The sequence below is a fragment of the Convolutriloba macropyga genome, chromosome 1 (assembly GCF_964194025.1).
Source record: "Convolutriloba macropyga chromosome 1, txConMacr16.3, whole genome shotgun sequence".
In the NCBI taxonomy this organism is placed as follows: Eukaryota; Metazoa; Xenacoelomorpha; order Acoela; family Convolutidae; genus Convolutriloba; species Convolutriloba macropyga.
The window spans coordinates 61,642,863-61,657,383 of NC_134468.1; the positions used below are offsets into that span (position 1 = coordinate 61,642,863).

At 34.6% G+C, this 14,521-nt stretch overlaps 1 protein-coding gene across 1 annotated transcript; it reads right to left on the minus strand.

Annotated features, from left to right (window-relative positions):
- Positions 1-3,481: 3,481 nt before the first annotated feature.
- On the minus strand, positions 3,482-5,376 carry LOC142341269 (14-3-3 protein beta/alpha-A-like). Its single transcript, XM_075392190.1, has 4 exons — positions 4,907-5,376; positions 4,458-4,635; positions 4,042-4,202; positions 3,482-3,880 (listed from the first exon to the last, which is right to left on the minus strand). The coding sequence occupies exons 1-4, from the start codon at positions 5,216-5,218 to the stop codon at positions 3,737-3,739; spliced, it is 795 nt and encodes a 264-aa protein (XP_075248305.1). The 5' UTR covers positions 5,219-5,376; the 3' UTR covers positions 3,482-3,736.
- Positions 5,377-14,521: the final 9,145 nt, after the last annotated feature.

Consider the following 14,521-nt stretch of genomic DNA (forward strand, 5'->3'; position numbering starts at 1 on the left):
CCGGGGTGAGGTGGTGGAAATTTGAACCGGATAATTCCGACAAAATTGGTTATGATCGCACGATATAGACTATAGACAAAAGTTGGCCATTATACGAAATTGTGCAAATTATTTGTTCAAAAAAGCGCGTTCATGATTCAACTCTGCGGGACTATGCAAAATTTTGCGACAATGAATTTCCAGACAAAAATTCTTCCAGACCATTTATAAAAAGGTCATTGTTTATTCCCCACCCCAGACCATCTGTTGTCCGGACAATGGTTATCATTTCAAGACAACAAAAATTCTTCCATACCATTTATAAATAGATCAGTGTTTACTCCCCATCCCAGACAACCTGTTGTCTGGACATAAAACTGGGACCTTTACTCGGGGATACAAAAAGATCAGTTTATGTACAGGCGAAAAAAGTTTTCTACTGAGTTTTGGAAGTCCCGTAAAAACGATTTCTATCATGGGTTTCGAAACACCATTTATTCCCTCCCATAAAATCTTTACCGCACGACCCAATTGTCCTTGAAGAGAAATTGTTCTCGCTCGGGAGGCAAGCGCTTCCATTGTGCTATTGCTTTTATTTTTTTGCTTGCTTCATTGAGGCCGCTGCGTGCCAAAGGGTGGCATACTCACCCGATCTCCATCGCTTAAATCTATTCATCCTTGAGTTTTCGAGTTTTCCTGCTGCTGCTTATGTTATTTACCCCCTCTGTTGGAAGCTGCTATAAGCTTAATACCTTGATACCATGTGCTCCTTTTTTACGTAAAGTGATCTAACGTACAAATTGAGTGGGGGTCACAAAAAGCCATACTGAGGAGGGGCAGATCCAGAATTACTTTTGTATAATCCATCAGTAATCATTGGAGTTCACCGTTGCTAATTAATGTTTTCTCGACAAGATGTCAACTGTTTCTACAATCCTCAAGGATCAAGGCAATATGTACACGCTCAGAAAACAATAGAGGACAATGTGATTTGTAGAAGCTATTACCGATTACAGTCCATAAGAAGCCCAAAAATACAATCTAATAATTGTTTGCATAGCAGTAAAAGTGTGATTGTACTATACTGTCTCATATTATTTGCCTTCAATGATTTCAAAGAGTCGAGTGTCAAAATTTAAGTGAATTTTGGACTGTCAAAATCTATCGACAGGAGTCAGAAAGGTATCAGCCCCTGTTTTGCCTTAACGGCTATTAACTTAAGGAACATATGGATGTAACTAAACCTAAGTTATAAGGGCAAACAATGGTTGTCGCATGGAACTCAGATTTCAGCAATCAAATGCTTATTGCATTACATTGGTTTGGTATTGCACTTATCAAGCTTCATTTTAAAAACACTGAGTTTCCAAACGCCAGATTAAGTTGAATACAGTAAGCTGTTCAGCACACATTTCGGCTGCTCCTAAGGGTTCAAAGCTTTCGGATATCAAGCGCACTATCAAGCAATGAACATAAGATGTTTTCGGCCTTTGTGGTTTGTAGCTGTCATCTAATAAATTCGATTTCCTAGGGAAATTAAGTGCACCCTAAGACCAACGTCTGGCGAATTGTTCTTAAACGACCGAGCTGTTGGATTTCGTAGTAAACAGCCTGGACGTAGGGAGTCAATCAGTACCGCGCTCAATTATGGGGGATACAGCAGCTCCCGAGTTCTGCTGAGTGCGTTTAGGCCGTCCGAGCTGCACCGTTTTCGATGCCGGAAAACAAAAACATACCCGCCAGATTGCCGAAAAATAGCTGCCGCTGATTCCCAGAACTCTATTTGGATTGAAAGAAAAGAAAATATTAACAAAAATTGATTATTGTATAAAACATTTCTAAGTGCGATTTATTTTGACGCCATTTGTAATTGAACATACTCCTGTCTCTCAGTGAGAGGCTACAGGGTCTAGTATCAATACCAATAAGCATTATAGATAGTAACTAAAACTTATGAGAACAAAGTTCAAGTACCGGGCATCTAAAAATGGGCGTTATGCGTTTTTCCCGTTTCTATTTCTTTGATTTTTTTATACTGACTCTTCATTGTGAATTGCTTTGCTGAGCAGCTGCTGTTTAAAAGGACTTTGAGCAGAATGACAGAAAGAGTGATACTAGTCTAGAGTCAAAAGATTTCACGCAAAATGTCCAAAAAGCGGCAAAATGGGTAAAGCGAAAAGTTCGAAGTAAAAAAACATAGCACAGACAAGTCCTGGCGTACAATTCAAAGAATCTTTATTGACTAAACAGTAAAACTAGACCTAGAATGGACTGAGTGAATTGAAAAACCATTTTAAAAAAACAAACTAATAAAAAACGGAAAATCAATGTCAAAATGCCGCATGTGAACAAAAAACCCACCAGCGAGAAATGAAAATTTAATTCAAACAAAAACTAGGTCTAGAATGAGCTGTGAATGGCTTGGAAAAACCATATCCGGTCCAAAAAATCGAAAAAACAGTTAAAATTAGAGTCAAACACGTTTTCTCACTACTTTAAAATTAGAGCGAAAAGATTCACGCCGCAAAACCACTCGCTTTTTCGCTCCATTTCCTGTTTCGGCGTGACCAAAATCACTACTACAGATCTTAAAAGACAGCTCCCCAATACAATTAAAGATCTTTGAATTGTAAAATATAGCGCTATAATAGCCGGCTGAGATGAGGGCGGCTATTAATAATTGAATAAGACCGCAGGACTATAATTGATAAACCTGGCTCGAGAGCTATTAACAAGTATTTCACTATCACCTTTGTCATGTAGTGTTGTTTAATGTCTCAAGGCCTCAAATGATTTTATTTTTTATAAATTTCAAGAACTTCTTTTTAATGTCCCAAGGCCTAAATGATTTTAATATTTAACAATTCATCTGTTCCTAGGTTGATTTTCTCCAGCCACTAATTAGTTTTCCAAAAACGGCTGTATCTCCTTGCTTGATAAAATTGGAGCTGACAAAATTACGAAAGGTGCAGTTTCAAAATTAGTCTTCGCTTCCGTGTGTAGTATGTTGCATGCCAGAATTCAATCTATTCAGTGTGGGCAAGATTTTGCGAGATCAATTAATGGTCCAAAGAAGTCCAGTTGTCTACAAGAAAATTCAAGCATTGCAAAATCTTTGATTAGAGACCTAATGAGCTATCGGAACTTAAATCATGTACAATACCGGGCATCCTAAATCAGTATTTGTAATCTATACAACAAAAGGTTTCCCACACATGGTTTGTTTTGATAGCTTTCTACCTTAGGCAAGCTCAATTGCTTCAAGCATAAGATCCGAAAATGTTTGCAGAATTTCAACAACTATTGCTTTAAATCGGATAGTTTTAGTTTATATTCAGTGCGCATTAAATCTTTGACGCACGTGCGCAATTTAAAACTTTATATTACTTAAGCATTGTGGCAGCCGAAACAAATTTTAAGCAACAACCTAGAACTTCACCGACCTCACACTTATTGATTCAAACTTTCAACTGCATTTAGAAATAATGTTTCCAGAAAATGATCCAACAGAAATTTTTATTCAAAAAACCATAAGTAATCGTCCAGACGATCAGCTGTTTACATGAATAATTATTCAGAGCCGATTGTTTACTATTGCAAATTGGCGCTGTATCGACAGGCTAGGAATATGGACAATTGAGTAGTTGAGCATAAAGAACAAAAGATCAAGGGAACATTTATCACATTCAAATTAAAAACAAAGTTATTTAAGCAAGCAAGAAATTCGTTGCTGATGTTATTGCATTCAGTTTCAGTTTTACTGTTGCTCTCCCTCCTCTTCGTTTTGGTTATCTGAAGTCCACAATGTCAAATTATCTCGGAGCAGTTGCATAATGAGGGTTGAGTCCTTGTAACTTTCTTCCTTTAGCTGATCAAGTTCGGCAATGGCATCATCAAACGCCTAAATTTTCAACATGATTGAGTTCATGAAATTCACCAGGTGTTCGGTAACTCCAGACGATAAAACTGATCCCAATTCTAAGTTAAATGTTCTTTCTTCTCTTTATCGATCTTGATACAGACTAATATTTGGGTCTTCAACAAAAGCTGATAAAATCTTACCTTTTTGGCCAAGTCGCAGGCTTTCTCGGGTTTGTTTTTGATTTCGTAGTAAAACACTGAGAAATTCAAAGCCAGGCCCAGCCTGATTGGATGAGTAGGGGGAAGTACTTTCGACTCTTCGTAAGCTTGGTTGTATGCAGCTTCAGATTTGTCTGTGATATCTGAAACGGCCAAAGCTATCAGTCAATTTCGCTTAGTCGTACATTTTTCAAGTTCAGTACCTCGCTTGACTATTTAAAAAATGAGATTGCATTGATTAAGTAAAGGGACAGTGCTCTAATATTCAAGCTTTGGTTAAATATAGGGACAGTGCTAATATTCAAGCTTTGGTTAAATATAGGGACAGTGCTAATATTCAAGCTTTGGTTAAATATAGGGACAGTGCTCTAATATTCAAGCTCGGTAATACTGCTTACCTTCTCCAGCTCCTTCGCTCTTAACTTCAGCCAAATATCTGTAGTAATCTCCCTTCATTTTCAAGTAGAAGACCAGGCTTTCAAGTCCTTTTGGTGACGATTGGCTATCAGGGGGAATAGGAGGATCTTTCTTCTTTTCTGTTTCTGAGTTAGGGATCAAGTATTGGTCAAGGAGCTCCTAAAAAATGGAGGTTCGTCAATATAACAAACCTAATTCTGCATGCCTTTCCTTCCTCCATTATGTGTTCTTCCACTATTATGTGTTCTACTATTATTCGTCCACTAATGTGTTCATATAAACCACTCATTACAAATGTAACCACATGGCAAATAATATGCATTATTCTGACGGCTTGAACCTGACACCAATTAACCGGTGGGTCAACCCTAAACCTACTTTCTATGATCAAGAAATTTTTAACTTGATGCTGAATACTGCCTGAACTCACCAGAACTTCTGTACAGATTGTGTTTAGCTCTTTTTCGATGGTCTGTCGGTATTCTGTGGCAAGCTCCTTTTTTCGTTCGTCGGAATGTTGTTTGGTTTCGATGCTACTGATAACGCGCCACGAAGCACGACGTGACCCAACTACATTTTTGTACGCAACTGACAGAAGGTTCCTCTCATCAGTTGTGAGAAGTTCGGTGAGCTCCAGCAAGACAGTAACTTGCTTCATTGATGCCGCCATGTCATCGTACCTCTCGGCCTGTTCCGCAATCTTGGCTTTTGCGACAAGTTCCTCGCGCGATTTTGTGGCCATTTTGAAGCTTCAAAATTTGTTAACTATGCAATTGACTGTTAGGGCTTTTTTGAGACAAAGGTAACGCAATCACAGCAACGTAACACACTAAAATTGAATGCTGGAAATATCAGCGTAAATTCAGTTGTTTCGCTCCACAAAATTACTCAACAGAAATTTCCAGTTATTCAATACCCATGCATTATTCAATACCTATGTTGATCAGCGAACCTAGGCACGCGCAATTTTCAAAAACCAGAAAAATGAAGCATGCTAATTCGAAAATTTGCTATTTTCACATTATTTGGAAAAATCAATGATCTATTTTAATATTCAATTTAATATTCAATGATCTATTTTAATATTTTAATATTCAACTTACGGATTAGAGACGTACATCGATTAACTTTTTGAAATAGACATAAAACAACATTACCGGAAATCAGAAGCCGTTTTTTGGAAAAGTTGGTGCGGAGTAAGCAAGTACACCTCAACCACAACGCTTTTAAACAAATTGATGTTTCATGATATACACGGACTAGAGGACTGCCCGCCAAAACACAGGAGAATAATTGCAAAGTTCTATGCCAATGGACTGCACAATAATTTTTGTTAAATGGAAGGTTGTTATCAATGGAAGGAAAACTTATGTGTGTGCAGATTTTGCGAAAGAACTCTTTTATCAACAGACCATGTTCTTTATTGTAGTCACTTTTTAATTTTGACACCTTTACAGAAGTTCTATAAACTCTTAAACAGTTAAATTTAATGCTCATTTCTGAATCTGTAAATAATTTGGACAATTTGTCAGTGTGATCTGATGTTTAATTCAATCTTCTTCTTAATATTCAATGGGACATTCAAAATGATGTATGAAAATCATTTCACAAAACCAGCAAAAGCGGAGAAAAACTTTGCGCCTGCAGATTATGTGAAAAAACTGTTTTATCACATGATCATATACTTCATTGCGCCTCATTTTTAAAACTGTCACCACTTCATAAAATTTATGAACTCACAAATTTAATGAAATGACTGCACGATGCAAATACTGACCTTTTATACACCATTTGTAAATTTGTCAGTGAGATCTGACATTAAGTTCAAAATTCTTCTTATTTAAAATGAAAAAATTTCGACTTCAAAGACAAAACTTCTGAATACAGAAACTTATAAAAGGGGTATATTTTTTGTTTCGGCACGATAAACGGACATATCTATTTTACGCCCCCGCACGTGCTATTTCTTTACGAGGTACAGTTCTATACCATAACTTATAATTCTGTTGTTTTGGGCATCAAAATTAATCGGGGTGAAGCGAAACAAAATAGATCCCAAAAGGCTTGATCAAGGAAATCCTAAAGGCATTGCAGTCAAAGCTACCCCGCAAAACTCAATATGTTCTAGATGTCAATTACATTCCAATTAAATTTTTAAAATCAAACTTAGGATTTGTGGACCTTTTCCGTTCGTGTCCCCCAAGCTTAGTGGACGCATGTTATTTGCACCCCCCACGTGCAATATTTTTACATAACGATTTACTATGTAATGGTATGAGTCTTTTGGGTCTTTTTCGCTTCACAAATTTTAATCGCTGAATTCTGCAATAAAAACCTTTCGTACAGTGATACTTTGGTAAAACAAATTTCCATCATTCATCTTTTAACCCATGACGGTTTCGGTGATATTCCTTCACAAATTTCCACGAAAACCTTTTTCGTCAACATTAATTTTTTGAAAATTTTATACGAAAAACAATATCATAAACCCTCTTTGTTTATTTTGATAATTTACCTTTTCAGTATTAAAAACTTTTCGGTCACAGAACCTTTTTTGAAAAAGTTTCTGCTCAGAGACCCTAATCTTAAAAAACTAATCGGCCAATGATTTTTTCCACATTATTGTTTTTTTTATTGAAAAACCGATTTTTGTTTTTTTTTCTCTAGCAAGAAAATTTTTGCAACAGGCTTTTTCGCAAAGCATTTTTCAGTAGATGACACGAGCTCTTAGCAATATTTTGGGTCATTGACCTTTTGGCGACACTTTTCGGTCAATGACCTTTTCGAAACATCTTTCGGTCAATGACCTTTTAGAAACGTTTATCGATCAATGACCTTAAAGCACACTTTTTCGGTCATTAACGCCCGATTAAGCAACCGCTTTACCGTGCTCTTCGGTAGTACTGTTAAAACATGCTGCTCCGTGAAGCCCTTAAACATGCCGCCCTAAGTGTTCGAACAAATAATATACAGATCAAGCTGAATCAGTTAATGGCACTAGGAAGCAATTCTATGTTGCCAAATAATAATGTGGGTCGATTGGCAATATAATAACTTCAGTTTATGTTAAGAAGTTGAGTTCCAAAATAATGTTCGTTATATCTTTCTCAATTTTCCATCATTTTAATTTTCTTGGCCTCATAAACCAATCTAGCCATGGTCAATTCAATAAAGAAAGTGGTAAATTCAACTAAAACGTCACTACTAATTCGGACCAACAACAACTCAAAAGGTTTTTTGTGAGTTTATAAATTTTTTGAAATGGTGACAATTTTAAAAACGAGGGACCATAAAGTATATGATCATCTCTTAGAATTTTTAAACGGGGTTTTTCCCATTGTAGCCCCCCGATTAGTGGTCAGATAACCTATAGCCCCCAATCATGGTAAATATACCATAATGGGGGAGCTAAAATTGCATGGGGGGGTATAATGTGAAGGACCCTAAATATGAATGACCAGCTACCGAGTACAAGATCCTAAGCATAGAAAATTACCTCTAATTCATTTTGTAGTATATTTCAACTCGTAAGATCATAGATCAGCAACAAAAAGACCGAAAAGTAAAGGCTATAGTTTTTCTCCTTTGGCAGTACAAATTACTTCTTTATTTCTTCCTCATATAATACTTGTTGCAGGTTGCACCTAAATAGGTACTGATTGCAATGTTGTTAGGATGCTCCAACTTAGTCCAATTTAAAAAGTTTCTATATCAACAGATTCCGCTCAATGAAATCTAATGCCTTTTCGTAATCTACAAAGCATGAGTAGACGTTTTCTTATTGCGCCAAGTTCGTTTTGACTTTTTCTTTAAAATGGGAGGCTGCATGCATTGTCGGACAAATTTCTGAAACACAGAAACAATAAAACATTAAAGAGGATAAAAGGATAGAGAAAAAAATCTGGTGCATTATGAGCAGAAACATTAACAGCAACGCACTGGAAAAAGCTAAAAACAACTCTGACTCTTTTGTTCTGTTTCTTAAAAATTATAAATCAAAGCACAGAAGATTCGCATAAATGCTTTTCTTCAAAAACCAGTAACAATATTTCTCCTTTTTGGAGTGCTATGTAGGGTTTTTGCGGGTGGTTTTGGCTATATCGTGATTTAATTTTATTCTTTTATTTTAATCAGTTTGGGTTTTCGCATTTTATTTTCTAACTCACAGGTCCCGGATGGGTAAACTAACAGATAGTAGGATTAATCGCCCAACAAAAAACGTCTGGAAGAAACAATTGTTGACTTACCGCATGAAACTCGGCATTACGTAATGAATTCCGTCATTAATATGGACGCATTTTTCTTGTGTTTAAATCCGGTTTAATCTTCATAACAAAATCTTCTAGTTCGCCCATTTATAGTCCAATTTTTGAATAGAATTACTGGTTTGATGTATACAAACAAGCATGCCAAAATTGTATCTTGATGTTTACTTCATAAAATGGTGGTTCTGTGTTGTAAGGCATTTTCTTACACCAGCTCAAAAGCGTCATAAATTTATTAAATCTTGGTTTTTCTTTGAAAAAATATTTTTTTTGTTGGTGAGATTATGTTTCAGTTTTCTCATCTTTAGCTCACTTTGTCACTTCTTGATCAATTGAAAATTGTTTTTTTGATAGTTGACCAATCTTCAAACAGGCAGTCGCGTGCCAGATTTTTTGGTTTTGGTATTCATCAAGTTAATGTTCCCGTAATTTTTGAAATTCGCACAGAACTTTACTCTAGCCCCACTTTTTTGTTCAGACATTTTTTGGTGTTTTGTAATGGTATAACAGGCTAAATACTTTGGTAAAAACTTCCAATTTCGCGTCAACGAATTTACTACAAAAAGAAATTTTAGCGATTTTGATTTCTTCCAGAAAATTTTAATAGCCATTTTGACGCAAAATTCAGAACATTCCGAGCGTATAATTGATATAGTTTGAATAAATTTTTGTTCTTTTTCAACTAAAAGGAACAACTCTCAGTTTTTCGAGGGTATCATATCTGCCAGTTTTAGCTACTTTTTATCCGTTAATAAGGTTATCTGATGTTCAGATAATTGTTATTATCTTCAAAACAAGGGGTAAATCTTTCGACAAATTTAATGTTTTTATTGGTAATAAAAAATCTAAAAATAAAAAATCCTACGAATATAGTTCAAATCATACCTGAAGAACTAAGAACAGTTGAATGTCTGAGCGATAGCATGAACATATTGTATCACAAACAAAAAAAGCGAGCTCCAGCTCCTGCAGTAGTGGACAAAACAGGGCTTCCAGCCACCAGCCAATTTGGTCCATTTCTCCATACGCTAACCGCATATGTAGAAATGAATCAAAATGTACTGGTAACTGGAAGCCCTGTTTTCTCCACTACTACATCCACCACTGTATACACAAATACTTGCTCAATTTTGTGTACAAAAAACGCATATAGCCCGTATGATGCATGAATTTCAATCGCAAATATCCAAAAGTTCTCAAAGTTATTTTAAAGCCTATTTTCATATCTAAAATATCAAATTATACTTAAACAAATCAGGCTAACCGGCCCGCAAAGTTTCTTTTCAATAGAAATGGATGAACTGAGAATCACTCAAAATTGCTTAGAATTGGATAATAAGAAACAAGTTTCTTTAAAAGTTTGACTTTACCTTTGGAGACCATTGATCTATGATCTTTAACTGAGTGATTATATGTACCAAGGTTTATTTTTTTGATCCGCGTCTTGAGAGGTCTTGTTAAAAGGTTGACTCACCTTTACCACGCTACGGCAGTATTGCTCGACTTTTTTTAATGGCTAACTGTGGGGGAGGGTGCAACTACAGAATGCTTGAACACTTTTAATTTTAACTATTGAGCTGACTGAACTCTTAATAAAATTCTTTAACAAAGATAGCTGCCACTACGAGCACAATACATGCTCACTTTGCTCTGTCTATAAACAATTCAATAAATGATGACAGGGAAAAGGGCATGTCATGCTAAAATGGCCACCTCCATTAAATGAAAATATCATCACCATTATCAGAATGATATCAAATGAGTAAAAATTTCGAAAATAAGACATATTTGAAAATTAGCTTGCAATTTGAGTATTTATTAAACTTTTTTTAAAATTTTCAATAGATTATACAAAGCATTCAAATTAATAGAAGGATTTAACTATTTTTTTACTTTAAAGCAGGTAGTTACTTTGGAATGGATAACGGATTTTAAGTTAAAAATCTTGTCCAAGTATTCTAGAAAAAGAATGTTCTGGAATAATTCTCCATGACTGGACCTTTTTTTCTCCACGGCACATTTTTAGTTATTCATCATGGCTTTCACTTCTCTACAAAAACAAGCAAAAGTTTTATGATGAACACATGTATACCCAGTGAAACACCGAAAGTTAAATGCAAAATAAGCCAGAACCCGCATGCTTGCACACACCATGCGCGCGCGCTCAGTTGCGTGCGCATAGTCTCCTACTCAGAATAATGCGCAAGTATGCGGATATGCGCTTATTTCTTAATTTTTTTCAAAAACTTTTTCATAATTTTATTTCTGACTTATAATTTTATAAAAGATAAAGCTAGAGATAAGGCTAGAGATCAGGCTAAAGATAAGGCTGGAGATAAGACTAATTCTAAGGCTAGAGATAAGTCTTACAATCAAAAAGGTTTATAAAAATAATTAGTAATCTACGAAGTAGCTTTGACTAATCTACGAAGTGGCTTTGACTAATCTACGAAGTAGCTTTGGCTAATCTACTCTTCTAACAATTTTTTTTATAGCTATATATACTTCTTAACTGACTTTATATGAATTCCTAACCCGCTAAAGCAAATAGTAGAATACAATATTCACACTTAATCTTAGTTGAATTGCATTCTTTACTTAATGCCTTCATTTTATCAAAAGATGTTATTTGTTTTACAACTCTGCATTTATTACAAATGTTATTTGTCATATCAAATTTGATGTTAGCAAAGGTACTTCGTAGATTGGTATTAGTAAAACTAGAAGTATGGCTCGAGTTAGAAGTGGGGTTAGAGTTGGAAGTGGGGTTAAAGTTAGAAGTGGGGTGAGAGTTAGAAGTGGGGTTAGAGTTAGAAGTAGGGTTAGAGTTAGATTTAGAACCAGAACTGGAACCAAAACTGGAACCAAAATTGGAATCAGAACTGGAACCAGAACTAGAATCAGTGAAACTGCTTTGCATATTAGAACTAGAACATTTTGGAGAAATATTCCACACCTTTGGGCGGGCTTTATCCATACAAATTCGAGTCAATATATCATCTCCACATTCACACTTACTAATATTATCCTTATGTTTTGATTTATAATAAAAAGTTAAATTCAACGGGGCTGTACATTTAAAATTGCACTCTAAACATGCTGCCTCCATTATTTATTATTTCTAATAAGTCAAATTTTAAATTTCAAAATAATTTATCTTATAACTATAATCTCTTATATCTAGTCAAACTTAAAATTATAATATATTTATATTATTATTTAATTATAACTTCAATTATTTATACAATTAATTATAACTAATTACAATTTGAATTAAACTTCTAGTATAATCTTTAGCGTGGACACACTCTTCTAGATTTTGCCAACCCAACTTATTAAGAGTATTATATTTAAATCATTTATCTAAAATCTGATCAACACCCAATTCAGTTTTATCTCCAAAGAAATCTATAATTTCATCTTTAAGTTTTTGTTTATTTTCATATAAATCACTTAAAACAGATATACCTCTTTCTGTTTAAAGATCTAGTCTCTTCATCAATGTACTCGTCTTGTATAGCCCCTAACACGGATGAAGACTGAAGATATTTCTGCTCATACTTAGGTTCTTGGTCCAATTCTTGGTCTAAGTCCTCCCCATAGCCCGTGTTCATTAATGAGCCTGTTCTATTTATCAAATGGCTTGTATGTGTTGCCACTCGTGCTGCAGTTTTTACTGTCGGATCAGGGCTTATAGTATTACATATCAACATGAGTATACCTATAACCATTGTTATACTTTCTCCATACTTTAACACATTAGCAACAAGCTTCTCTTTAAATAGAACATCATTCTGAATCTTAATGCCTCTTGAAGTAGGTAGTAATGTAAGTAGAACTGATAGTTATCTTTATTAATAGTATTTCCATCTGTAGCACTATTGATTAGTGGTTTAAAGTAATCTATAAATTTATCTATCTCATTATCTAGTTCGCCTTATAAACTAAGGGCTTTAAGGTCCATGAAACCAACTACTGAGTGATATATAGTTGTTCTATTTTTATCAAAAACAATAAAAATTTCATCTTTAACATTATACTTGATCAAGCCATAACAAAATGCTTCATCTATTTTATCCGTACAATTATAAAAGCTTCTGTTTAAACCCTAATTATGCCGTAGGAGTCAGGCTTACATTTATATATTTCATTACAATTTTTAAATAGATCAGCTCCATTATAAGTTGTTATATAAATAGCACCACAAATCATACTTGCCGTTTTAACTATTTGAGCTGGTTTACGCCCCATTACAATAATTTGAATATCATCATGTCTCCCACCAGCAAAATGTTCAGCTATATCATTTTTTAACTTATTGCCATATCATCAATAACAATTACACAGTTTTCAAAACTATCTATATTTTTTAATATGATCTCATTTATATCACACATATTGAAATCGGCACAGGGTTTGCCACTCTCAGGATCGGTCCAATATTTTAGATTTTTATGACTATATGACTATATTATGACTATATGATCTTGTATGACTATTTGCTTCCGGTCTTGTTCAACTATTTCATTTTGATCTGTGAAACAGCTTCGCCGATATAATTTTAAGTATTTTCCAAAAAAATAAGTCTCACCCTTGTTACTAGCACCATAAACAATAGTATGCAATGGCGACTTTTTTCAAATGCAAATATAAATAGACTTTTATTCATAAACGCTTAAAAACTTTCTTCCAGTTTGCTATATTTACTTGGCAAGTCACTATATATATATATACATATATATATATATATATATATATATATATATATATATATATATAAAACAACACAATGCTATGAATGCAAGTATAAAAATTATAGGGCCCGTCTCCATTTTTTATATATGAAATACAGACATAGACATAGACATAGTCATTTGCGAAGCAGTTCCTGATAGACATAGACATAGTCATAGTCATAGACTTTATAGTTATATTCAAAGTTAGACTTATAATTGGGCTTATATTTAGAGTTATAATATAACGTGATTCTTTGTCTTATAAAAATGCTTATCCTAATCTTTGAGGAATTCAATAATAAATTTGATATTGATAATAAAGCTATGAGTAATATCAGAATAGAAGATATAGGCAGAGCTATAACTCTAACTCCAAATGAGATAGTAATGAGAGATGAGACACCACTTACAATCAATGATCCATGAAGTGGCTTTGCCAATGATAAATTTAACATTATTGTTAAGCTACATCCAACTGATGGTACACATTGGGCTCTGGTTATAAGAAGAGAAGGTGGTCCTGTGTATTACTTTGATAGTTTTGGTGTAAAGACTCCTCGTTTTTTCTTAGAAGAATGTGTTGATCTAGGATCTGATGAGAGAATACGACAATATGATGAATCTTATTGTGGAGCATATTGTTTATATATGATCTATCTTATTGATAACTGTTATTGAATAAAGAGTGCATTGAATACTCTAGTTAATCAAATTAATTGTCCAGGAGGGCCTAATAAGTGTTTGCGTTGTAAAGTTAAAGGTAAACTTGAAGTTAATGACAATGACAATGTCAATGTCAAGCAGGGAACCTGCTTCGCAGATGACAATGTCAATCAGGGAAACTGCTTCGCAGATGACAGTGTCAATGACAATGACAATCAGGGAGTCTGTTTCGCAGATGACAAAGAAATTGGTAATGACAACGCCAGTGGTTAACAAGAATCTTCGTTATCAGAAGAAGATGATACAGTGTGGTCTAGGACTCATAAAAGGGGCGAAGTCCTTGGTTGGTGTAAGGGCCTTCGGCCTTGTTACACCAACAAG

Coding starts and splice junctions, on each gene's coding strand:
- LOC142341269 (XM_075392190.1), bottom strand. CDS start 5,218: ATGGCCACAAAATCGCGCGAGGAACTTGTCGCAAAAGCCAAGATTGCG. Junction 4,636..4,906: donor CAATCTGTACAGAAGTTCTG/GTGAGTTCAGGC, acceptor TCCATTTTTTAG/GAGCTCCTTGACCAATACTT. Junction 3,881..4,041: donor CCTGCGACTTGGCCAAAAAG/GTAAGATTTTAT, acceptor TTGAAAATTTAG/GCGTTTGATGATGCCATTGC.